The sequence below is a fragment of the Fusarium phalaenopsidis genome, assembly GCF_050370095.1.
Source record: "Fusarium phalaenopsidis strain FUZ10S chromosome Unknown contig_32306, whole genome shotgun sequence".
In the NCBI taxonomy this organism is placed as follows: domain Eukaryota; kingdom Fungi; phylum Ascomycota; class Sordariomycetes; order Hypocreales; family Nectriaceae; genus Fusarium; species Fusarium phalaenopsidis.
The window spans coordinates 28,300-54,292 of record NW_028145403.1 but is presented as its reverse complement, the minus strand read 5'-3'; the positions used below and the strand labels follow the sequence as shown (position 1 = coordinate 54,292).

Here is a 25,993-nt window from a genome sequence, read left to right as displayed (position 1 = left end):
TGTTTGGCGGCTGCCCCTCTCGCTACTGCAGGTCTTCAATAGGTATGCGCAATATTTGTTTGTGAAATGGTTGCAACCGTGTTCTTATGGTTGAGCTGACGAGAAAGCTGAAATAGATTCCAGATATGGTTGCCTGGAAGGAACGAGGTCCGAGAGGGGAAGCTCGAACGATGATGATGCTGCGCCAACCAGCACTGACAGCGGTTGTGATTTGACAGTTAGCCCATGTGCTGCCACTTCATCCCAGCCGTCGAGGATGAAAAGGGTTCGCTTGTGCACCAGTGGTGCGTTACATAGTCCTTTCGCGAAGCATATGCCTTCCTTCTGTTTTCCTTATAACATCGGATGCACTCGTGATCGAAGAGCGTCATGAGACTGTACCGAGAGTCCGTTTGTTGCTACAGGCTCTCTCCGATAAGATTATAGTCCATCTTCCTGCGCAAGGTGGGTCATGCCGGCGCCGGCGCGCCTATTAGGTTGTAGCAAGCAGGCGTTGGGCAGAATTGAGGCATGCATGTGACATATCCTGCACTTCCGCAGATCCTGATTCCTCATCTGCAACTCAGCCTCACTTCCCCTCCTCGCCCTATCTTAGCCATCGCCGGCCCTTAATCCGTTTTTTGTCCATCGGTAATAGAGGGTCTCGGAGTCGCTGCAAATATTCTCGCTGTCGTTGATATCTATATATAAAAGTTTTACAAGGCTGGTCACAGGACGTGAAGGAAGTCGAAAACGCCAAGGCCGACGTTAAGGAGTTTAAGAAGAGGTGGCAATATTGCGAGCCACTACAGAAAAGGTGCAGAAACCACTAAACAACCCCAAGGCGCGCGATTAGAGGCATCACGGGATCTTGGTGAAAGCATTAAGACTAGCTATAATCTTCTTTCTGACTTGGACGGGAGACTTCGGGCCCCGCCAAAGGATAGCTTGAGGCGGCGTATAGGCCTCAGGTCGCTGAAATGGCCTTTTCAAAGTGGAGAACTTAGGCGTGTAATTCGACGCATCTGGAAATGCTTTAACTTAATTTCTCTAGGCCGATAATACATTGACCACTGCTAATGGCGGTAACTTCCTGGCAAGGCTCAGTGGACCCCAAAACTACCAATTCGTGTACGTCGGCGATATTACAAGCTCCTATGGGTGCTGCTCCAAGTGTATGGAGCAACCCCGCTGCCTTATGACTTATATGCCTCGAGAAGGCAGCGCCTCTTACATCTACATAGCTAACGAAAATGTCTGCTCCGCCACTCAAACACCCTGGGGTACATACAAGACCAGTCCAAATGGATCTGGTTGGATCTTGAGTAACGGACCTCATGGCCTCCTTATTAACGGGGGCAATATGTAGCCGTTGAGTCTATAGGTGCAATCTAGAGCCTATCTTATTCTCGACAACTCCTTTAGTTACACCCTCTAAAGGAAATTTCTAGAACGTAATATCTCCTGAAAGAAAAAGGAATTATTAAAAGGGTCTCTGCTGAATTTCAGCAACCTTCTTTCCTATATATTAGTGTCTGCTTTTAACTGCTGTTTTATGGTGGAAGAGCGCGTATTCTATGTGAAGAATTTGCAGTATGATAATTAATCAAATCAGCAGCTTCGTTGTAACTCAACGTTAAATAAATCATTGAGAGAAAACGCACGATACCGAAATGTCACTAATTTCAAAGAACTCGTCCACGCTGATGATATTGTAAAATTGGTCTTCTTAGTCCCTAAGCCCTATATAATTGCCGTCTACTTGATGAGCGGCAACATCAAGCTGCTCTTGTACTTCGGTCCTGTATATACAATATGCTTTCCAACATTCAGATTTGTGAGACTTTGGAACAGAGGAGGATACTCAGGCAGAATAGGATCGTGACCTTTGATCTCAAACCGCAACGATTCACCAGCCTCGAAAACAATCCCACCTGGCCAAATGGCGATATCGAGCTCAGCAACCTCCCCTAGAGGTATTTTGTCGGATTTGTAATGAGGGTACCAAAGTTCTGTCGGGTCCTTTCTTGCTCGCATCTCCTCCGTAAGGCCAGGGTCTTCTCCAGTCTCGCGTTTTGATGCTCGAAGTCTTCCGCTAGGTCCCACGTACTTATAAATGTTTTCATCGGGGATGTCACCGAGTTTAGTCCCAGGCTTTTGGTTAATAAAAGGAATGTTGTGGTTAAGCAGGGCTTTTCCGTCTCGGTCAAGTTTCCTGATAATCACATACACATCCATGTCATCTGCATCTAAGCATGACATGAATAACTTTGCTTTCGAGAATCCACAAAGCTCGGTGTACCGGTCAAAGGTGACTGTAAAATGAGCACCATCGTCCTGCCAGGAATCTGACTGATATGAGATTGACCCGTCAATCGCAACAGCTTTCTCCTCTAGCCTTCCGTCTGAGGCATTCAGGTAGAACTTCTGGTACTGGGTACGGCTTGGAGGGTAGTTGTCCTCTGCCCGGAACGATATCGGAGGAGCATTGTATCTGAGAAGTGATAGTCTGACCTTTGGCGTATTTTCCCATCCATTTTCGGTACCGAGAAGATAATGATCAAGGAATCTCTGTAGGTCATCGTTCGCTTCCGGCGTGTAAATGTCGAACCACTCCTGGGTTGGATGGATCCTCAGCCTTAAAATGTTAGCTAAACTTGTATCTATAATCACAATAAACAACCTACCATTTGTCCTTTGAATTAGAGTATTTCCAGCCTCTGATCGAGCCCTCTGTATGCAAGCCAGTAGAGTAGCTAGCCAGAACATACATTGGGATGTCGATGTTTTGAAGGTTTGGCTTTTTATCCTCCCAATATTTGTTCATCAGAGGGTACTTCTCAATCATTGCAACGACATCTTCTCGCCGAGTCTTGCCGTTGAACTCCTGCATAAGCAGGTCCCAGAACTTGTAATTGGGAATACCACCTCGACAGATGCTTTCACGATAGAAGTCTCCGATTCCCTCCCATGGAGCAATTGCTTTCAGATGAGGAGGGCGTTCCGCAGCAATAAGCCTAAATAGAGGTACTTAGAAAGAATGTTGTATAAAGGCCAGTTAGGAATGAGGATATTACCATTGGGTCATTGCTAGCCAAGAGTTACCGACAAGCGCAACTGATTCGTTACACCAATCCTGTTTAGCAATCCACTCGACGGTATCATATCCGTCTCGACCTTCCTGTAGGACTTTGTTAGATAACCGCCGTAGAGAATAGACTGTTGAATACACAACGGACCTGTGTTCCAAAGATAGCAATGTCACCTTCTGAGTGATAACAACCACGGGCGTCTGGTTGAACGATCACATAACCCCTAGGGCACCAATCTGCCGGGTCGGGAGCTTCAAACTTTTCCAAACCACTCAAGGAGCTTTTCGGAACTCCTAACCATGTAAACTCTGTTGTCTGATGGTGGCCTGCATAAAGCGTCAGCAATCGCAGCATGGGCTGCTCGTTCAGAAGAGCAAGCATACCAGATCCGGTTTTTCCGTAAGGAGACCAAGGTAGCAGGGCTGGAAGCCTTTGGCCATCAAGCCGAGCTGGTCGGAATACGTCGGCTCGCAGTTTAACCCCATCGCGCATTGGAATCTCGACATCTTTTTCCCAGATCAGGTTTTCTTTCAATGCGAGTCGATCTGGATCGCGTTTCCATCCCTTAGGCAAGACGCGCCTAGAAGGCTCCAGGTCAATCCACCAATGATGGAAGTTGGGGTTGGAGCTCGTGTAGGCTACTTCAATATCACCGACTTTGGGGGCCATGGTAACAGCGGCAGATGATGAGATTTTGCTAAATTGTGTAATTGGGCAGCACTTTGGGTCATTACAAGATTCCCCAAGGCTATATACTAATCAGAGAGCCCACCTCATCCTCCATGGATACACCAGGTTACAGACAGCTTGGTGGAGAGCAGCGTCGGAAGATCCGATCCGATATGCGGGGATTCAAGGTAGCTAGTTTAGCTCAAAGTGTCGGAAGGCATGGCGAAACCGACTCTCCGAGTGGGGGACAAGGTTTGTGGCCGTCGGAGGATGTAGTGCGGAAGATTCATCTGCTTTTGGAATCACTTCCGAAATTCCGTCTCTGGACTTGATAGTGATCAAGCAAGGTATGTATCTTGTGTTTGTTGGTCGAAACTGGGGCATTTCAGTCTTCTATCTGTCAGTATCAACAGCGTTTAGCTTGGCGGCAGTGACTCTTACCATCGCCCGAGCCGGAAGATTCATTCGAACAACGATGGATCTTATCACAATACTCAAGAACTTTCGTAGCGTTGAAGCTGGTGTGGATGCAAAACATGCCAGATGGTACATTGTCGCTGTAAGAAATTCCAAGTGCTGACTACTTGCCATCATGAGTGTCTTTCCATAATTTTGTTAGCTTTCTACTAACTGCTCACTTTGCAGGCTGCGGCAATGGCTGCGGCAAGCGCAGGACCGGACGTTCCTAAGCTGTACGAACTGGCCATCGAAGGTTTGCCGATTGAAGAAAAGAAGCTAGTTCAGCGGCGCCTAAAAGAAGCAATTCTCAAGACGAGTTGCCTATATGGCGTACCTCGTTCGCTTCAGGCTTTACTACCTCTTTTTGCTAGCATTCCAGATAATGAAATCGATCATTATGGGCCGCGGTTCGTTTTATGAAAGCGTCGTGATTTCGCAATTGCTCATATAGTACCACTAGTTACGATTCCGCGACATCTACAGACGCTCAAAGGGCCCGGGAAGAAAAAGCCACTCAGTATTTCAACACCATCTGGGGAAAAGATGCAGCCTGTTTTCATCGTGAGCGCAATTACAAATATCAACCGGATCTCTGTGAGTGCTTCCAGTCTTTATGTCGCTAAACTACTAACACTGGACGAGATCTTCTTAATCTCGAAATGATCTACCAATGGTATTTTAGTGAGGATACGATCCTTGGTCCTGTTGAGACACAGATGTGCAATGCAGGTGCATTGATATGCTCTAACTGCCCCGTACAAGCTATGTGGCATACGCGTGGCATTATGAGACATTCTGGAACTCCAGACGAGGCCAAGTTTGCGCAGGATATTGCTCTCACTATTGGAAGATTGTATGGCTGCAAGGTTGACGAGGTTACCTGTGTCGATGACATCGATGTAGATTCTAAAGGTACGGGTTAAGCTAAACATTACTGCATTGGCAACTGAGGATCGTAGAATGCAAAGTTTTCAGAAATAAACTCATTGCTAGGGATTTCCTCGTCGTAGACATGATTCAAGATATTTCTGTGCAGAAGGAAGAATGACTTGAGACAAACACAAGATGGCGGTATACCTAGGAACTGGCCGATTCACCAGCGAAATATTGACAACGGCGTCAATTCGGCCCGAGACAGCATTCCGTCAACAGAATTCCGATACCCGGTAGCTTCCGAGAGACCTTGACAGCCGAGCGGTTCAAGCTCCTGAGCACCGATAGGGAAGAGCAGACATCCGTAGAACCTGCCTGCTACAAGACCGTCAAGCACCCACTAGCGTAATATAAAGATCAGGTCCACCAACTTCTTCTTGTATTTTCGCGATTAGTTTCATCTATCATATTCTACCTCGTGAGCTGTTGTCCCGAATTACGCATTCCCTCAGAGCATACTTCTCCTACAACACACGATGTCGCATCCTGACCAGCCACTTCCTTCTACACGCCGCATAGTTACGCAACACAATCAAGACTCGAAAGCCATCGTTGGTCGAGATCATTTAATACACGGAAAACAGACCCCTCACGGACCATGGATACAATTGCTTTGGTCGAGTGACTCATTACCACCAGATGTCAACTCTGTGGATGATCTCGGCCTCGTCGATACGGGAATGTCGAATAACGGCACAATTGTGCGCATTGTTGACTTCCCTCCAAAGTCTGTCGGACTGGTTCATCGTTCAATCACTCTTGATTATATCTTTGTACTGAAAGGATCGGTCATGTTGGTTCTGGATGATGGATCTAGGACCAAGGTCAATGCCGGCGAATCTGTAATTCAGCAGGCGACTATGCACAGTTGGGACAATGAGTCTAATGAATGGGCGAGGTTGTTGTGTGTTCTGGTTGCTTCACAGAAACCGGTAGTCCAGGGCCAGACCCTAGACAAGCATGTCCCATTCAACGTTTGAATCGCGGAAGATCCGTGTCGAGGACCATCGAAAGTCGAACTATATACTTAGATCGATAGAAAAAAAACTGGTACATCATACTTTTACACATAAGCCAGATTTCCCAAGTCCCGTACTAGACCCGATAATTGTTCTAACAGAGGAGGTAGGGGATGAGATTTGGATGGGAAGTTACTCCGGAAAACGTTAGAAAGAAGAGAGGCTATCATCGCAGGGTTATCAAGTTCTTCCGCACGACCTTCGACATGTACAAAAGGCCGCCCATAGCCTGTTCGAAGGAATAATTGCACATCTTCTCCATCCTCACCATCCAGGTAGACTTGTGGCATGCTGTCAGCTTGGGAGTTCGGGTCCTCAGCTGGGTATCTGTGTGTCTCCGGCATAACAGCTGACGTGGAGTTATCGCCAGTCGGGATCGAGTCGTTCATTTGAGAATGAGAGGTAGAAATGTGGCGGTTCAAGGCTGGTGAGTTTTCCTTGAAGATCGTAAACACCCATAAGCAAAGACAGGCATGGTATACAGCGATAGCATGAAAACCTCCCAGCTGAGTTGGTGGAAATGATCGAGCCGCTTTGATTATCTGTCCAGCATGCCAAAGAGCGAGGTTTTTGTCTTCACTGGACATCCAATTTTTGAGTCGAGGCAAAGCTTGTGATACTTCGTCGTCCCCATATCGGCCTGCAAATCTTTGAATCTCATCCGTAGATGAATGCAATGATAGCAATAGGGTCTCGCTAATAAGCCTCCCTTCAGGTGCGAGGGCCTGTAGCCACTTCAGCTTGACGACAGTTGTCTGTATGTGCTTTAGTAGCTCTTGACGATGTGCCTCAACCCATAGAGCTCCTGAGCCCCCTGAACTGGTCGAGTTACTAAGTCCAGCGAAACACTTGGAGTCCAGATAAGACCATACTCGCGCCCAGAGCGCATACAAAATTGCTAGAGGGCAGAGAGACATGTCTATCATGTCTTTCTCTTCCTTAAGCTTTGATGGGTCGTGAACGGCGTCAAGGAAGGTCAAGGAGACGGACTGTTTTCTCTTACTCAGGTACCGTGTTCTCCATTCATCGGGGTCTTTGGCGTCCCATAAGTCCCGCGCGGCAGGCAGGTAGAATGTAATCTCGTGACTAGAGAGAACCGGGGCTCGGACGAAAGCAATCGAGCTTCGCATCTCGTTGATGAGTAGCCGTAGTACTAGTCTAAAATTGATCAGATGTATTCACAAACATGCGTTGTCTTGGAGATGTATGAAGGATACTAACCTCTTAAAAGATTCCTGTTCGGCCCATTTCAACCATTTTTCTCTTAACGTGTCTGCATCATCGTCACCACTGGGGATGACCTTTGGCGAGTAAAAGCTCTGTCTAAAGGATCCAGCCCTGCGTAACATCTATAGTTTCCGATCAGTAAGCAACGTTAACCACTTAGGGGGGGGGGGGGGGGGGCTATGTTCAATACCGTTGGTAGAGTGTGCGCAAACCCTTCACCAATTTCCATCTTGCGACGAAACCCGCTCCAAAGACCCAGTTCTATCCAGAGCAAGAAAGTTTGGTTTGTTTGAAGATTGCGAATCAAGCGGTTATCGCTATCAACTGAATTGCAAACAGAAAGCCTCACAATTTCTTGCAAGGCCAGGCCCATTTTCCAGACGTTTGCAACTGCAAATAATGCCGACCCAGCAGCCACGACACCAGCCAAGTGCTCACTCCTGTCCGTATCTGGGCTGAAGGTACCGACATGGATCCATGAGTCGGGACTATCATTTTGTCGTACAAAAAAAGGCTTGCATCAGGCTGTTGAGGAGACTCAGGGAAGGAAAACATCGAATTTTGAAGTTCGAAGTTGAGAATTTCAGCACCATAGATAACATTTCGTCCCGAGCTGCAGCCTGGCTAATGGACGGAGCCTGAAATGATGGCTGTCTTGTATAAGGGACAGTGGAAGACTGTAGGACTTGTGCTTCATCCAATGCAAGTTGCTTACCCTCGGCGTAGGCGTGATCCTGATTAGCAGGGGTCCACAACCAAGGGGATCTCTTGAAAGCTTCATAACCTTCCGCCCTAGCGCTAGATCTGTCGGTGTGGATCGGCTCCGTCGGTGATTGCCCTTGAGATCCGTCGTTCATTTCGGTCACTAGATGAGTCCGAAAGGCATGCTCGGAGCCAGATGCCAGATGAGGCTCAGAATGCAGGTTCTGAAAGGTATCGTCGAAATCAAATTCTGTCTCTCTCAGGACCGAAAACAGGTCGAGAGGAATGGCTAAATTTGTAAAATCGAAGTGTGCCATCAAGTCATGTTCGTTCATGTGGCCTGTATCAGCCCCTTCAACTGGGTTGAAGTTGACAAAAGGATTGGTGGCAAGATTTCCAGTGTCGTCCATGGCGAAGTCGCCTTCGTTGGGACCAGTGAATGCAGGTAAACCTGTAGGAGGACCGTATTCACCCCTTTCAAATTCGACGGTCCTTGCATTTTCCCCCGAGCTAGCGATGTCGACTACGATAGGTTCGTCGACGACCTGGGGGGAACCCTGCTCTACCTGGAAGCTGGACTCATAGCCAGGAGAACGGATGGTTTTGGCTCTTCCTCTCCGTCTTGGGCCGTTGTCTGCACAGATCATACCTTTGGAGTGGCAGCGTTGGCAAGGCCGTTGGTTGCTGCATTTGGTTTTTGAAGCTATACAGTTGCCACAAGCTTGCAGAGCGCGTTCTGAACCACGCGCTCTGGGCCCATTCTTGTCTAGACCCTCATGGGTGGCCATATGCCGACCCAAAAGATCTCTATTGATGTGTCAGCAAACATTAACTGGCATCGAGTGATAGAAAGCAACTGAATCACCTGCGATTGAAACGCATCGAGCAGTGCGGACAAGCATGATTGCGGGGATTCTGATCTGTGTCATCATGTTCAGCCAAGCCTCGAGACCGATAACGAAACAGCACTTACGGGAGAGCTCATGCCTCCTGAGATGGTCCAAGCGTTCGTATCGGCTGGAACACACCGAACACTCGTAGGACGAAGAGTGAACGGCGTCGCTGTGGGCTTGATCCGTTCCGAGACTGCTAATTGGGGACGGAATCGCCTGATTCGCCGAGGCTGATGGGCTTGCCTCCATATTAACGAGCTTACTCACCAGTCGAAACAAAGTAAAGATAAACGGAAAATTGGATTCTGTCAAAGAAGAGAGCTCCGGTGGGCGGCGTGCTGGAGAGGATAAACATGAGTTTTGACCGATGGGGGTGGCTGCGTATTCGGACCGAGAGGCGGGGGTGGCGTGGCTCGTTTCCCCGTAATTGATGCCACTGGCTTGATGAATTACCACATCTAGTAAGTGCTGAAGCGCTCGGTAACTTATGAATGGGCGGTAGTCAGAGCCGACTCTACATCGCTTCAGCTTTCAATTTTTCCACTAATTTGCCATAGAATCGCACTGATGAGCATCATGAAGGCCACTCAAACACCTTCTGGCCTGAGTCCTGTACACTTCTTTTCCCATGGCTCCACAGCCATGCTTGGTGAGGAATCACGATCCGCAGACTATTGGAAAACATGCGGCGACGCTGCTCTAGCCAACGGCATTGAGCACGTTGTGATCATGGTAAGCTATTCCGTTCTTCATAGCAGAGTTATAGCCCTTGAATGCTGACAATCAATTGAACTAGGGCGCACACTGGGCCGCCATCAACGACGAGATACACATTGCTACCAACCCGAACCCTTCCAAAGCTCCCATTGGTGGTGTCCATCCTCGAAAATACGTCGACTACAAACTGAACCCCGACCTCCCCATGGCTGAGCGGGTCATCGATATCTTAAAAAGTCAAGGCTTTAACTGCAAGCCAAACCCCAACTTCACCTGGATTCATGATGTCTACCTGATTCTTATCCGTACTTTTCCTAATGGATGCCCTCCCACGACCGTCATCAGTATGAACGCTCGCTTCGATCCTCACTACCACATGCGCGTGGGTACCGCCCTCCGCCACCTCAGACGTGAGCGCAACGTCTTATTTATAGGTTCTGGCGGTGCAGTCCATAATCTTTACAGGAATGTTTGGACTCCTTTACTTAAGCATGCAGATAATTTTGCAATGGAAACACCCCCTGGGAACTGGGCGCTGGACTTCAGACAAGAGTTTGAAGATGCCATCATGAGAAATACGGGCCCATTACTTCGAAAGGCTATGGCTATGTTAATGAAACTGCCCATGTATCGGGACGCTCATGCTACAGATGATCACATCATGCCAGCTATGTTTGTTGCAGGGCTGGTTGGGTCTGTTGAGGATATTGGCACGCCAGTGGAATTGGGCGCTGAGGATTGGGAATTAACCAATATGTGTAATTCCCAGTATACTCTAGGGACTTGGGGCTCGATGAATAAAGTGGCCTAATTAGGTAGTTGGGATTAATTTATGCCATCGCGTCTTATCACCCTTGAATATTGCGTCATATGTTTTGCTTCCTCTTTTCTTGCTCTGCACATACCCTAGAGTAAGTGAATTATGTTTCTACCAGTGACGCTGTTGCAGCAAGCATAGCCTTTCCTGCTCAACACGATCGGAAAATAGAAAAAAAGAGTCACTCATTCAAGCTGGAGAGTACTATGCAGCAATTTACCAATTGTTGCCCAGGTGGTTTCCGCAAAAGACTGAGATGCCATGGGTGAACTGTGCGATATGGTAGGAAGCTGGTTAGCTCAACGACGCAACTGCAGCCCGTGCCATTATTGGATGGAGGCACTGAAGAAAGACCGATTGGACTACCGGTATTTTTGGACCACGCAGAAAATATATCATTGGCTGAAAAGATAAATGACCCCACTCTGTCACATGCCAGATCCTCCTCCGGGTGAACTACGGCAAATCACTTTGATGGCCATGCCTACATAGAGCTAGAATCGTGACTGGCCAAATGCTTATCTTATCAGCCATCAGTCTTTATATCTTATCAGCTATCAGTCTTTATCTAGAACGATAATCAAGGCCAGGCCAGCCGACAATATTCATAACTAAAGCCGCAAGAATAAGTTTCTCAGGCCGCTGCTAACCGAGAAGCTGCTGTGCATGCTTAAAAGCATCATGATCAAAGTTCTTGGCTGAAAACTCCATCGGATTCATACTGAACCCACCAACCTCGTCTTCATCACTCGTCTGGAATGCCATCTGTCGAGAAAAGTTTTGAACCATAGTAGCTCTCTCGTATCTTGCTTTCATGTAGAGTTTCAAGCACCCAGGGACCTCTGAAGGCGTGGTACCAAGAGGAAACAGAGCACCCAAGGCTGCTCCATCCTCAATAGCTTGAGCACCACCTTGACCTTGGTGAGGCAGGAATGGATGTGCAGCATCGCCAAGCAGAGCTGCAGAGTCACAGACCCAAGTATTCAGAGCTCTTCGGTCCCACAGTCTCCAGAGTTTTATAGTTGAGGGGTCTGCCATGCTCAAAAGTGTCTTCATCGGCTGACAATACTCATCGAATACGTCAAGCACATGTTCGGTTGTAGAGGCGTTGTTCCAGCCTGTAAGCAATCAGCTGAAATTCCGAGATCATTTTAATCACCCATCACTCACCTTCAGTACTGTCTTGGCTTTCGCCGTCTGGGTGGAGACAGACGAAGTTGAGTTCAGTATTATCTCTACCAAGCCGCGATTAGTGGGTTCCACAATCTTGATCTGGAAGCTCCTTTTGGAGTACTCACCGGCAAGGGTATATAACCAGTCTACGATTCTTTCCTTCCCAAATTTGGAAATCGCCGGTTCTGTCCACCAGAGGAGCAGTGACCGGGTTGGCTTTGGCTTTGGCAATTGGCACCAGAAACCGAAAAGCGCATCCACCCGACGGAAAGGTAGGAATGTTTTCACTACTAATGATTGGACGAAGTGTCGACTGTATTTCCCAAGGTTAGCCAACAGGGTTTAGGAACAAAATCACAGAAGGCCAGACTCACATGGACGCCATCAGCTGCTATAATGAAATCACCCTTATGGATATGTCCACCTTCGAGCGTGATTGTTCCCTTGGAAGGATCGCAGGAAACGACTCTGCTTCGCAAGTGGAGCTTTGCGGGATTCCCCGAAAGGTCGGGTGACATTGCAGTTACTTTGAGAGCCTCATGCAGATCAACGCGGTGGCTAAGCTGCCATGGCTATAAGAACAAGTAAGCGAGGCGATCTTATCGATCAAAGGTAGAAGATGAGGTTAGTTACCCAGCGATATTGCTCTTTGATACCTGACACATTCTTCCGACTGATCACATTGCCTTGGGAGTCCAAAACAGTGACCTACTTATATCTTAGCTTTTTTTTGTAGAATGTCACACAGAATGGGCGGGAGCTCCGGCCAGTAATACTTACCCATTCTGTGTCGTTGGCTCCCCAGGTTTCGGGCTTTAAGCCAAAGCGTCGCAATACACCATTGACATTGGGTGGTAGGTGGATTGCAGCCCCAAGCTCAGCTGCAAAGCGACTGGACTCGAAAATCTATGATAGTTAGTGTGAGCAATGGGAATTGGCTAAACTTTGATTACCTCTACGTCATGCCCTGCCGCGCGCAGAGCTATGGCAGCGGAAAGGCCTCCGATTCCAGCACCGGCGATCAAGACCTTGAGCGGCTTGGCCGCTGTTCCATTGGTTGTAGCGGCCTGATGAGCAGACATTGGTCAAAGAGATGACGAGATGCGAGTATAAAGCTGTTTAGGAAAATTTCAACTATAGGAATGCCTAAAGGTATGCACATGAACCGGGCAATAGCTGTCGCATCATATTAATGGTTGTACGAGCACTCTACATTAGAGACAGACGGTCTACAGTATAGTTCAATGGCATCTATCCTAATTTCCGAAATAGGACTTGTCATCGGATGTACATTTTCGAGTTGGTTGGTTAGAAAGAGCTTCGGCCCCTCTGATTCCGAGAGGCAAGCGACGTTCCGGAAATTGTGTGCGTACCTGTCGGAAGTGGTGGGGTTAGAGGAAGAGTCGGCCAATCTCAGGTTCTCAACCTCGAACTCGTTCAATATCGCGGTCCGGTCGGAGTTCATGAAAAACAATTATGTGCTCCAACAATAGACATAAGGAGATTTTCTGCGATCCCGACACTGTTTCTGGGCTATTCCGAACCTAGTACTAATTGACAGCGTGGAGCCCAAACCTTTCTGTACCCAGAGCCGGAAGTTCCATGGACTTAGATATTAGACAGTGAAGCACCGAGATTGGCCCGGAAGGTGTTTAACTGGCACGAAGCAAACTGATAAGCTCTTGCTTCAAGTCTTTAATGGGTCTTGCAAAGACAGCCGTCTGTAGTACTTGGCACCGATGATGGATAAGTCCACCATGAGCAGTCCAAGTAAAAAGTCTCTTTCTAGTCTCGTCGTTCAAGCGAGGAATCAAGTGGCTTTTGGAAGATCTTTTTGTATCTTATCGCTATTTTAACCGAATTCTTTGATATACTCAGTTGATTGTTTGCTTGTACATTCAACCTTAGGACCTAAAACTGCCTCTCGTAGATATCATAACCCCAAAGCCTTGGAGCATTCCCCCTCATTTTATGGCTATGAGATATTGAAAACTGTTTCTGTCATAGTATATTATAGTAGCGTAGTAATATGAAGCGAAATGCTTTATATTAAGCGTGGATAAATAATTGCTAGTCCTCCTCCAATCCAAGCAACACATGGTACCACTCAATGCCCGCATAGTGTGCCAATAATACCATCCAAACCACTCAAATACCTCTTTCAAAAACCCAAAATAGTACGGTAGAAGCTTCACCGGCGTATCAAGGGCGAATGCCACCTTTCGGCTTGGCTCCCGTGACCGTGCGGCGACCATTATCAGTTCTTGATCCAAGGAATCGCCATCTACTGACTCTTACCCGTAGCCCACGGCTGAGTCATTTGTCGAACTTTCTTGCCAAAGATGTACACCGGAATACCAAGTATCCCAAGGACGCCAAGAATGATGGCGCAAATATTGAAAGCGCCATCGTACCCGACCCTTTCAATGAACTCAAGTGACCCGTAGGAAAGACCAAAAGAGATGACACCGCGAGCGAAACAGAGAACTACGAGAATAGCATCGCTGCGAGCGGGATAGCTGTCAATAGCGAATGTGAAGGAAGCCACTACTATGCCCACAAATCCGAAGAATTCGGAGTTGAATGTGACAACGATGGCCGACCAGTGCCAGTCGTAAGGGTGCTTGCAAGCTTGTCCAAAGATGACGGTACTGATTATACCAACCACAAATGGCAGGATAAGAGGTATCAGTCGGTACTCAGGCTGAATATCGTACATAATTAGACCAAGGTCAGTCTGGTATATAGAAGAAGACTCACCTCTGTGACCCCCTTGTTTCTCTTGCTCAAGGTTTTCACGACATAGTCGCTTAGATACCCCTGGGCAGGGACGACAACCATCGATACGACTACCTGTCCTGCAAAGACAAACCCTAAATACTCGGCTTTGAACTCGTACGGCGGTTGAAGAAGTACGCCAGCAAACACGGCGCCAAAGATGACGAAAATACCCAAGAACGCGCCGCTGCAGAGAACAAGCCATAGGATATTGGGGAATAGAATCACTTGTATCATTTGCTTCCAGCATTCGATCGCGTCTTGCCAGCGAGGTTTGTTGTGGAACAGGGCCACATCGTAAGCGAAAGTCCGAGCAGGGTAGTTCTCGTAGTCGATTGGGGGACGCCGACTGGCCGTAACAGTCGCATGCTCGGCAGCATTCTCCCCAGGCTTGGAGCTGCCATCAGTAGGACTGACTATAGACAAGTTAGAGGGATTAGAATTCATGGTGGATTGATACTATTTGTCTGAGTTGAGCTCAACTTACTGATTGAAGCCTTTGATCGAGCGAAGCGAGTCTCGGGAACGATAATGGCAGCTGACACAAGGCACAAACCGTTGATGATGCCAAAAATGCCGTACCACCAGCGCCAGCCAAGATTGGCGGCAAGATAAGAACTGGCAACAGTAAGGCACGCTGTACCCAGGACCTGAGCCGCGCAAAACCAAGCAATCTTGGAGCCTCTTTCATGTAGGTAATATACCTCCTAATATTGAGGAAGCGCCGTCGTCAGCCTATCTTCATCGACGACAGCTTTCGCAAGTACTCACTTGTACCATGATGGGGCAAAGAGCTTCGGCTTGTCCAGCTGCCAGACTCATGATGTTACGACCGGCAATGTGCGACGTTAAGCTTTTGCTGAAGGCACACCAGATACAGCAAGCAACGAGCAGCACAAGGGAAAACAGGTAGATAGGTCGGCGACCAACAGCGTGCGCTACTGGAACAAAAATGAAGTTACCGATGCCAATAAAAAGGGCAGGGTAAGTGACCAGGTCGTGGGTCCGAGGATCACCACCGTAGCTGGCTTGAACTTGGGGCAGGATTGCGCCGAAGGAAGATGCCATGAGGGTGGCAGTAGCTGCAAAGACAGAGACGTTGACAACGAGTACAATCTTGCGCCACGACGGAAGATTGAGAGGATCGCGAGGGTCCGTAGTAGGTGTCGGGATGAGAATGACGTCTCCATCGTCCTCGAATAACTTGATGGTTCCGGGAGCAGGGCGGTGATCTGTCGACTCAGCAGCTGGAGCTGTATCCTCGACATGACAAGTCGAGATGGGCTTATCGGGATCCATGCCAGAGGCCATATTGGAACCAATTGATACCGAAAACAATGTTGTTTCGAAACAGAGATTGAGAATGGTTTCACGAAGACGTTCGTGATGAAAGCGCGCTGATAGAAAACCAGGGAGATGGGAAAGAATAAGCCTTTATACGCACAGTCCCGTAACGAAACCATCGGCCCGCATTATCAAGGCATCGTGATTTCGATCCGAGAGGAGGTAGCTATTCTGGGATGGCCCTTGACAATTGGCAATGCTGCTGTTGGCTCGTCCTCGCCACGAACCCCAACCCCAACCCCACGGGGCCCCGGATTGTGGGACTCTTCCGGAGGAAAAATTAGCCGAGGGAACCTCTAACCTCTCTTGGATTAACGACCAGAAACCTACATAGACCCCTCATTCTGACCCTCGCCCTAGGTCGCCACTCCAATTCCGTTTCCCGCAAAATCGCGGACAAATACTTGATAAGGAACTGGGTCTCAGCACATCTTCCTATTTGCAGGCTTCGACACCATGGACGCCCCGCAACACGGCATTGCCAAGCGTCGAAACCGCGCATGCGATGAGTGCGCCCGGCGTAAAATCCGGTGCGGTTCTGGGCGTCCGTGTAACCCCTGCTTGCAGCGAGGTATAGGTCGCTACTGCGACGTGCCCTCATTCACTGGCACTGGGTGAGTTCCCGTATTACCCAGCTCTCAACTTCCTTGGCGAGGGACTTCTAACATCTCTTCTGAGTGATGCTTTAGATGTGCATGGTGAAGCACGCCAGCCGCTTCGTGTGCTCCCTCGCGGGACTGATCAGCCCGCTGATCCAGATGTTGCACTACTCTATGAGAGAATTGCTCATCTAGAGGAGCAGTTAGCTCGCCTACAGAAGCGTCCCTCAACCACACCAGTCGAGCCCACATATCCACCAGTGGTTGGTGTCACGTTCGACATTGAGGAGCTTGATTACTCTATGGAACACCTGAACTTGGGCTTAGCAAGTAATGATAACGACCCAGAGGATGAAACTACCCTATTTTCATATTTGGATTGTCATCTACTCCGATTCTCATTGCCTTCTAGGATCACTAGTACTAGAGTTGTTCGCTTCGTTTTAGACCAGTTAGGTTGGCTTCACTGCGCCTTGAATGCGTCTGAATTCGAAGCTGAGCACGAGAAATTCTGGGATTTGCTCGAGTATCAGTCTCCTTATCAACAAGAGCCAGGGGCTTCATTCAGCTGTGTATACCTGGCCATCCTCTCGGTGAGTATGTCCGTCATCCTTTTAGGGACAAGAGTTTGTGGGCAGTTGCTGACAGAAATGACTCGCTCAAGGTAGGTTTCTACTACATGGATATATCCCATGAAGCTGTGCAGAATTTTGCCTTTTACAATACTGAAGGATCAACCCTTCCTGTACCCAAGACGGATGAAGATCTAGCCATCCTATCGCGCCATTGGTATTGGGCTGTGCTTCAGTCCCTCGAAGACAGTGATTTCCTCGGCAAGCCCAGACTTTCAACAGTTCAAACTATTGCCATCTTAACATTGGTGAACTCGAGCTTTGGACAGAATGATCGGGAGTGGATGTTAATCGGGATTGCTGTCAACATCGCCCGTATCTTGAACATGCATCGACTAGCCAATGAACAGACACTGGCCAAGCGGATATCTGCACTCCCCCAGTGGCGCAGTCTTGCGCAGCGGAACCTCGGTCGTAGACTATGGTGGACGTTGGTCATTTGCGACTGGTGAGTGAGCGTCTGTCCCAAGAGCAGTATAACCAGGGTACGGTTCGGTTAACAGCATTCTTCTAGGATGGGTGTCATGAGCAATCGCCCGACTATACCACAAAATAGCTTCGACACAGTTCTCGATGTCGAAAGCGGTGCTGACGATATTATGACCTGCGAAGTTACCAGCATTTCGAACGAGGCCTTCTCCGATCTGCCTTCGAGCCTTTCTTATCACCAATTGATGGCCAATCTAGCTGGAGTAATTCGTATATACGTCAAATCTGGTCGCAGTTACGCACCCCAAAACTTGATTACAGCCATGCATGAGGTTGAGAAACTGCAAAGCCAATTTCCTGAATGGCCATTGTCGTCTGGGGAATCCAGTGACAATATTGAGGCTGCATTCCCTTGGATACCTCTTCAGCAATATTTTGCTCTCCACGCCATCCAATTCATGCGGTTGACAATAGCAAGATTCTTCTTCACTCGGTGGATGAAACGACAGCCGGATCCTGAAGGTCTACATATGAAGGCTTGTAAGGCTGCAGAGATTATTGTGGCACAGAAGAGACAATCTGTACCAACTATCTACCGCAGGAATTGGTTAGTTAATATCTTGCTAGCCTTCTGATGAGCGTCCTCTAATCTTTTCTGATCTTTCATAGGATAGTTTGTGCAGCTACTGTAGCTGCTGGCGTATTCCTCTGTCTCGATCTTCTTTTCTTTAGCACTGGCGAAGATATTACACAGATACGACGTCGAAGAGAGTCAGTACAGATATGCATCGATGCGTTACAAGAGATGGGTTCAACGAATGTGGTATCGTCACGGGGTTCGGCGGTTTTGGATGCTCTTTTGAAAATACACCTGTCTTGGTCTAACACAGCTGTTCCGGACCACGAGTCCTTGAGGTATGTCATTGCTCAAGTCCACCAAGCTCAGGCATTGGCACCAGAGGCAATTACCCAGTGGGAACGCCCTAGAAAGTTTCTACATCCACAGCCAAACTTTTACGGTCCAATGGAGACTACGCCTTCATGGAACCCAACTGTCTCGCCTCAATACGGCCAATTGGGATTGAGTACAAGTGCCCCCTTGTCTAAAGTCACTGCTGAAGGAACAGAACTTGGTACGGAATCACAAAAGGGAGCCGACTCTGACATGCAGTATGCTTGGGATTATTTGATGAGCGCCAGTACTCCTCACCCAACCACATCACGAACCGATAACTCGGAGCTGGAGGAGTTGGAAGATTTCGACAATCCATTTCAGTTCGACGAAACGATGCAGGATATGATGTACCTATCAAATAAAAGTTCACGTTAACTGTGTCTGCACTGGGGCTCACTACAGAAGTTTAGGAATAATTAGAAGATTATGCTTGGATTAGTATATAATGGGAATGCAGTAAAGTATAATGATTTTTTATTTTATTTATTATTATTTTTTTTAAAAAAAAATCCCTCAATAGTTGAACAAGTGGTAAGAACATATTTATGTGTTCAAACTAAGGTAATCTTGACCCAAGAGCTATTGTATGGCCTAAAGCGCACTTAGTTATATAAAAATACCCATAGATGTTGTCCTTATACCAAAATAAAGGACTCGTCACAGTAAAATAATTACCTACATATCGCATTTTGGCCAAGACAATCACTGGAAAGAATCTCTTCGCGAGTAGCTCAGGAGTTCTGGGTCAAGGATCGGTACTTCTTTTTGTTCCTCGTATTGAGAAATAAACCATCTTAAAGAATGTAATGTGGTGAAGGGGCCTTGTTATCAGCCTATAACATCATTAATGAACCTGTCTCCATCTTCCACTTGGTCTTCAACCACAATCAATATTTCTCCACGCCAGCGAGACGAAGTAGCTGAGAAGTCAGCTTAGGTTTCTCCAGCGGTTCATCTCTCTCGTCAGGGTCAATCTTTCCGTCAACCATAGCCTTGCCGTGCGAGTGCAAGTTACAGTGAGGCCAGTGTGTCGTAGTTTCCCACTTCTTGAAGATCTCACTCTTCTTCTTGCGGTCCTCCTCAGACATAAAGGCAGCGGGCGTGTAGCACGCATATATGATGGTGCGGATCTCGTTGCTTTCAGGAAATCTTGCGAAATGCATGCTGCGGCTGTCCCAAAGAATCAGATCACCTGGCTCGGCGCAGACCTTAATGAGCTCACAGCCCTTCTCTTTGAACCAAGGCAGCTGATGATCCTTGAAGGGGTAGAAGTCATAATGTTTGGCTCCAATACCCTGGGTCCGATCAGGAGGGTTGAGTGAAAAGAACTCATCAAACAGTCGAGAGGAGCCCTTCATGAGAACAAGGCCACCATCATCAGGCCCAGCACGTGACAGGTTGATGATACCCTGTACACAGGACAAGCCCTTGCGCTCCGGAGCCTGATCAACATGAGGCCATGGAGACCAGCTCACATCTTTGCGGTTGGGAAAGGTGACGTTGATGGTATCGAAGGAGACGGTGAGTTCGTTGGTTCCCCAAATTTTCTCAAAGGCTTCGAGAACGCCGGGCTCTTGGCGGGCATCCCAGACATACTTTTCGTGAGCAGCACAGTAGTTGAGGTACATGCCTGCCTTGAAGCTTTGAGGCAGGTGACCCTCTGTCCAGGTGAAGGGGTCTTCCAGATCCAAGCCCTTATTGAAGCCTGTGATCCACTCAAGCATCTTTTGCCGATATCCAAGGGCACGATCCTTGGGAATAGCGCCCTTTAAGACAACATAACCATCTCGGAAAAAGTCATCTCGCCAGTCGCCAAAGGTCTGGTCATAATAGTCATCCAAATTGGCCGTGACATGAAGTGGAGGATGAGAAATGGTAGTGGTCATTGTTAAGACGATTCAGTCAATTCTTGCGAAAGGATGATCAAAAAGATTACTGGTTGATTGAGAGGCCAGATTGTGTATGGTATTTTCAATGATCAAAATTGAATCGAAAGTCCATACCTTACCGCGCTTAAGTATAGGTAGGCAGAATGGACGAAGCGTATCAAGTGACATACAAGATTGCAGGCATCGAGATTCATTGTGAGCCTCAACTGACACCAAAGTCGATCAAACCGATGTGTTGCTGCTCCGTCCATGTGCTCTCCCCGTTTCCCCGTTCCCCACGGGGAATCCAGAGCCATTTACGTGGGGTCGGGGAAAACCATCGTGACTCCATAAGCTGGTCCGCTCAAGGATCCACCCCCTCTCGGAACAGAGTGAAGTGGGCTGGCTAATTCCGACGGAAGTGACCCAATTATCGCGTTGTTAGCTTCGTCGTGTGCGATATCCCATGACATGAGTTGGAGGTTCATAAGAGACTCAGAAAATCCTGGCTCGGGTTAAGTGCTGTGTAATCAGTCTACAGTTTATTCCTCAGCTATTTCTTTTACCCATCCCTTATCAATATGCCAACCGTTCGACCATTGCAAGTTGCAAATTTGCAAGTCTCTGAGCCCACGATAGGCCACAATGGATACATGGGCTTTAAACCCCGAACAGAGGTGTTACCTAAAGGATGGAACGGCTTCAGTTCCAGAGTTCTTTCGGAAGATATAATTGTCCATCACGATTTTGGCATCAAAGTTCGAGATGGTTGTACCTTGTACTGCGATATCTTCCGGCCAGCCAATTCATCAGAGAAGGTTCCGGCAATCGTCTGCTGGAGCCCTTTTGGAAAGAAACACAACGGTATCGGCATGATGAAAAGACTTCCATGGAATTGTGGTATCGCTCCCGGTGACTTGAGCGGTCTTGAAAGATTCGAGGGACCTGATCCCGCCGAATATTGTCCTCGCGGGTTTGCCATTGTCAATGTCGATGCACGTGGAGCAGGCGACTCGGATGGAAGCATCGTCATCATGGGTACTCAAGAGGGCGAGGATGGACACGACGTGATAGAGGGCCTTGCAGTTCAAGACTGGTGTAACGGCAATATTGGTCTGGCTGGCAATTCTCATCTTGGCATTGTCCAATGGTTCATTGCTGCCACTCGTCCACCTTCACTGAAAGCTATTGCCCCATGGGAAGCTTGCGGGGACCTCTATCGCGAACAATTTGTCCGCGGCGGAGCCTGGGATAATGGCTTGTTCGACCTCATTACGCGCCAAGTCATACGGGGCCGCCATGGTCTTGAAGACTTCCGCGAAATGTATCGACGGTGCCAAACCATGAATCCATATTGGGAGGATAAGCGAGCCAACATCAAGAACATCAACATTCCTACATATGTTGTGGCCTCTTACTCGACCTTCGTCCATACCATGGGGTCAGTGCGAGGTTGGCTCGATGTCCAGACTAGTGAGAAGTGGCTCCGTTGGGATCCATATCAGGAATGGTATGATCTCTGGTGTGTGGACGAGTCTAAGGAAGAACTGGCCAAGTTTTTCGGATACTATCTCAAAGATCAGAAAGATAATGGGTGGGATAAGACCCCTAAGGTTCGCATGAGCAGCCTTCGCTTCGGTAACCAGGAACCCATCTACCCGATTGAAGAAGAAGATTTTCCTATCCCCAGAACCCAGTACAAGGAGTTCTTTTTTTCCAAGGATAATATTCTTCAATCGGAAGCGCCCGGAACAGAAAGCTTTGTTACATACGACAGCGAGATTGGCGACCCGATAGACTGCGTTCGCTTTCGACATACCTTCAGCTGCAAGACTCGTCTGATGGGCCTGCCCAAAGCAGTTGTTTATATGTCCTGTGATGATCTCGACGATATGATTGTCTACGTTTTGATTCGCAAGCTGGATCGCCAAGGAAAGGAGCTACTAAACCTGAACATTCCTTGGAAAGCCGCGCCATACGATAAGATGGACGACATCCCAGTCAAAGAGCTGAGCAACCTGCTTCTGTACTTTGGCCCTCTAGGTGTACTGAGAGCCAGTCATCGTGAAGTGGATTCAACTCGATCTATTCACCCTCAGTATCCATTCCACACGCATTCCAATGTCCAGAAGATTCCTCCTGGCCAGGTTGTCGAACTTGAGATCGGACTTTGGGCCATGGGAATTGACTTTGAAGAAGGCGAAAGTCTTTCTGTTCAGATCTCTGGACAGTATCCTCTCATAGCAGAATACAAGGAGGCAAAGGCAGCACCGATCGAAGAGCGAAACAAAGGAACTCATAAAGTTCATATTGGAGGCGCTTACCCTAGTCGAATTATTTTGCCATTTGTTTAGATAGATGACTATAGTTGCATATAGCAATCGTCATCATTTCCCTTCTTGGAGAAACTCTTTCAAAAGGCACTACTGATTATAAAAGAGCATTCTGTTGGAGGGAAAGGCGGCCCGTAAATGTTTGATTAGCATCTTAATCAAGCAGCAGCTGTATAATGATCTTAGAAAGGTAAAAGCACTACAAAAACCAGAAGCATAAGAAGACTCTGAGGCAGAGCAACGTGCTGTATGTACTATTGTATGTGTTTTTGACACATCATCTTGGGACGTTCCTGCTTTTCACAACGGAGTATGGGCCGGAGAGTGTCAAACAGACTCGTATTTACTTGTATCAACACGTGGTACTTTCTCTTTTTACTGCCTCATGTATCAAATAAAGCAATTTAGTGGTAATGGCATAAGAGTTCACATGAAGTCTTCTGAGCTGAGTAGGCTCCTCGAAATTAATTAATCATGACGCTCTTCACAGACAATGTCTGAAGGTACAATGTTCAATTCAACGGTGCGTATCCTAGACAATTTTCTAACCACAGATCATACTAATGCCGTGGAGGAATAACTGGGAGAGTAATGTAGTTTTCATATTGATCCCCAAAGTGTATAAAGTTGGTGCCTGCAAAAACAGATGCCGACCTGGTGTTGCTGTCAGTTATCTCTCATATTCCAAAAATTACTGAAGATGGTGCCGAATACTTACCGGTCCACCGCATTTGTATGTTGGAAAAGTCCGCAGCCCTGCGTGTCACCAGAGCTGATCTCGAAGATCAACTTACCTCCCTTTTCAACCATGACATTGGTTGGCCAGAGCTCGATGTCCACCGGATAAATCTCCTTGTTGGTAACAGGTTGCACATCGCTTGAAAGATACTCCCGCCAAGGTAGCCATGGTCGGTTCTTGGGGTGATCTTCGTTAACTTTGCGCAGGCTTACACGAAGCCATCCCTTGCAAACAGGAACATTATCTCCAGATGAGCCTGTGTAGAAAACCTCTTTGCCCTCAGGAGATAAATGTCGGACTGTAACAAAAACATCAATATCGGGATCCTGAACTGCTTCAGCCGTCTCGACCGAAATATTCAGGTGGGCAACTATATGGCCGGTGATTTCGGTTTCAGTTTCGAACGCCGTTGTGGTGAATTGTACTAGCTGCGGGTCTTTCAATGAGCCGAGAGCTTTGTACGAAACCACTGCATCTTTATTTGTGTCGGAGAAGGATGGCGCCAAACCAAGATCGCTATCCAGATAGTATTTGGTGTACTGAGTTCGTTTGATGGGCCACTCGTTCTCATCACGAATAGGAAATGTCTTCTCTCCTTTGGGGTCGTTGAAGCCAACGTCGCCTTTACGCAAACGTAGACTCACTGGCGGAACCTGTCCGGTAGTCCAGCCTTGATCATCCTGACCCTTCAAGAAAGCGTCAAGGAAACTTCTTTGAACGGCTACCTCCTCGGGATAATAAAACGGGAGATCATGGCGACCAACGATGAAGCGTAAAAACTTGTGCTTGGAGCCAGCCCAAAGGTAGCCTTGCACGTTTCCTCTCAAGTGCAGGAGAATACCTCCCCAGTTCGCGACTGATAGAACGGGAACTTCGATATCTTCCAAGTTGTACTCCTTCGAAGCGTAGTAATCATCATTGCGAAAGCGGTTGCGTTCATTATCGATGTTCTGATCTTGGCAGTTGGCAATGCTGCTTAAGCGGTCAGGCGTTTTCATGTTGACATCACGGGAAGTCAAGCTCACAGTTCATCTTGTGAAAGATCTCCTTCAATGGTGTCCTCACCCCATTTATCGCTAGCTCGACCAGGGCGGCCGTATTGGTTTGTGATAACCTGACGATTCCACCAAAACCGAATGAACTCGTTGGAGAAGATACCACCATGTCGACAGCGGTCACGATAGTAATCAGACATGCCTTCCCATGGAACAATAGCGGCTAAGCCCTTGGGTCGACGGGCCGCAACCCGCCATTGGCTTCCTGCCAAAGAGTCAGTACATATCCGGAGTCCGATTGACCCGCCATTCAAAATTACTCACCGGCATAATAACTAATTCCCAACAAGCCAACCTTTCCTGATGACCAAGGTTGAGATGCTGCCCACTCAACCACATCAAAGAAGCACTCGCTCGTTCCTCTAGACATGGTGTCAAGTAGACCAGGCGATTGCCCGAGTCCTCGCTCATCGGCACGAACGACTGCGTAGCCATTCTTGGTCCAGAAAGTAGGCTCAGGAGTCTCCCATGCAGCGTATTTTGACCGATGTTCATCAGGAACATCACTATAGGACTTGGCATGGAAACTGGGAGATTGATCGTGAGGTTAGTGGTTGCCTTTGGATAGCCAACCTGATGGAGAATTACTTACTCTCCGTACCAGATATCCTTTCCGTAAGGACCATAAGTTACAAGGACAGGGTACTTCTGGCCCTTGTCCGAGTTGATTGGACGATATACGTTGCAACGAATGGGAAGCTCTGAGATTTTCAGAGGTATGCTGACATTCTTCTCGAAGATAAGTCCATTCTCGTCGTCGACTGTGACCTCCCGAAGATCTCGAATATCATTAGGCATGCTGACTGTGGATTTAGTTGTTTTCTTTGAAGTGAATAGTGCTTTTCTTTGGGGATTGGCCTGAAAGTAAAGGATGTCTTGCTTGCTCATATAGCCAGCGACCCACACTCTAGTTCATCCTATCGGAATGCCGGTACTATTTGAGGAAGCCTGTTTCGGCTTTCCGAGCGGGGGTGGCACTACATGCAAAGACCAACGGAGAGCCTGACACATTTTTGATGTTTTCATCGGACCGTGCACGGAGTCTGGAAGGCCTTGGACGGCTAATTCAACGTTAAGCTAGGCCAGAGCCATCTAGCTACAGAGTCTGGCGCAGTGATGCAACTTTCAGTTCCAGCGGGACCTCTCCCATGCACGTTGAGATTCCAGCGCTCATCTTTGATCGCTAAGTACCGCTTCTAATCGCTCTACTAGCTCTGTTCTCTCCGATATATGGCGACTTTCGTAGCTTGCACGCCAATACTTTCTAAGGTATAAGTAACAGCGACTTGATAATAGCTAGAGTCATGTTCCTGTTAACTATTTGAACGCACCACCTCTCAGTGATATAATTTAGTAATCGTAAATAACATAGTTGAGGCTCTAGGAGTAAGATCTTGCGGCCTCATCTTTTCTCGATGCCAATGGTCAACTGCCAACTTTCTGTATTAATGTGGTTATTGGATTACGTGTGATATGCTCCGTTGTACCAGTTTCGAAAACACTTCCAACATAGTACTCAAATTGACATCCGCACCACGTGGTAATCCTTTGACCTGTTAAGAAGAACTTGGCGACAAATGA

At 47.8% G+C, this 25,993-nt stretch overlaps 7 protein-coding genes across 7 annotated transcripts; 2 read left to right on the top strand and 5 right to left on the bottom strand.

The window, feature by feature from the left end:
• Nucleotides 1-1,737: 1,737 nt before the first annotated feature.
• On the bottom strand, nucleotides 1,738-3,740 carry LRP88_10858 (CocE/NonD family hydrolase; the record flags this gene model as incomplete). The annotated part of the gene is made up of 5 exons (XM_083247306.1): nucleotides 1,738-2,617; nucleotides 2,667-2,996; nucleotides 3,057-3,160; nucleotides 3,219-3,397; nucleotides 3,455-3,740. 5 exons carry the CDS (start codon nucleotides 3,738-3,740, stop codon nucleotides 1,738-1,740), a joined length of 1,779 nt encoding a protein of 592 aa, XP_083096454.1.
• A 5,809-nt stretch (nucleotides 3,741-9,549) lies between these two features.
• LRP88_10857 (uncharacterized protein) lies at nucleotides 9,550-10,191 on the top strand (the record flags this gene model as incomplete). Its single annotated transcript, XM_083247305.1, has 3 exons — nucleotides 9,550-9,705; nucleotides 9,770-10,100; nucleotides 10,181-10,191. The coding sequence occupies 3 exons, from the start codon at nucleotides 9,550-9,552 to the stop codon at nucleotides 10,189-10,191; spliced, it is 498 nt and encodes a 165-aa protein (XP_083096453.1).
• Nucleotides 10,192-12,286: 2,095 nt separating this feature from the next.
• LRP88_10856 (uncharacterized protein) lies at nucleotides 12,287-12,762 on the bottom strand (the record flags this gene model as incomplete). Its single annotated transcript, XM_083247304.1, has 3 exons — nucleotides 12,287-12,388; nucleotides 12,461-12,586; nucleotides 12,634-12,762. The coding sequence occupies 3 exons, from the start codon at nucleotides 12,760-12,762 to the stop codon at nucleotides 12,287-12,289; spliced, it is 357 nt and encodes a 118-aa protein (XP_083096452.1).
• A 1,202-nt stretch (nucleotides 12,763-13,964) lies between these two features.
• Nucleotides 13,965-15,769, bottom strand: LRP88_10855 (uncharacterized protein; the record flags this gene model as incomplete). Its single annotated transcript, XM_083247303.1, has 4 exons — nucleotides 13,965-14,384; nucleotides 14,441-14,874; nucleotides 14,946-15,108; nucleotides 15,230-15,769. 4 exons carry the CDS (start codon nucleotides 15,767-15,769, stop codon nucleotides 13,965-13,967), a joined length of 1,557 nt encoding a protein of 518 aa, XP_083096451.1.
• Nucleotides 15,770-19,304: 3,535 nt separating this feature from the next.
• Nucleotides 19,305-20,303, bottom strand: LRP88_10854 (uncharacterized protein; the record flags this gene model as incomplete). Its single annotated transcript, XM_083247302.1, has 1 exon — nucleotides 19,305-20,303. The coding sequence occupies one exon, from the start codon at nucleotides 20,301-20,303 to the stop codon at nucleotides 19,305-19,307; it is 999 nt and encodes a 332-aa protein (XP_083096450.1).
• Nucleotides 20,304-21,157: 854 nt separating this feature from the next.
• On the top strand, nucleotides 21,158-22,639 carry LRP88_10853 (Alpha/Beta hydrolase protein; the record flags this gene model as incomplete). Its single annotated transcript, XM_083247301.1, has 1 exon — nucleotides 21,158-22,639. One exon carries the CDS (start codon nucleotides 21,158-21,160, stop codon nucleotides 22,637-22,639), a length of 1,482 nt encoding a protein of 493 aa, XP_083096449.1.
• Nucleotides 22,640-23,178: 539 nt separating this feature from the next.
• Nucleotides 23,179-25,210, bottom strand: LRP88_10852 (uncharacterized protein; the record flags this gene model as incomplete). Its single annotated transcript, XM_083247300.1, has 5 exons — nucleotides 23,179-23,272; nucleotides 23,337-24,332; nucleotides 24,383-24,617; nucleotides 24,677-24,939; nucleotides 25,005-25,210. 5 exons carry the CDS (start codon nucleotides 25,208-25,210, stop codon nucleotides 23,179-23,181), a joined length of 1,794 nt encoding a protein of 597 aa, XP_083096448.1.
• Between the last annotated feature and the right edge of the window lie 783 nt (nucleotides 25,211-25,993).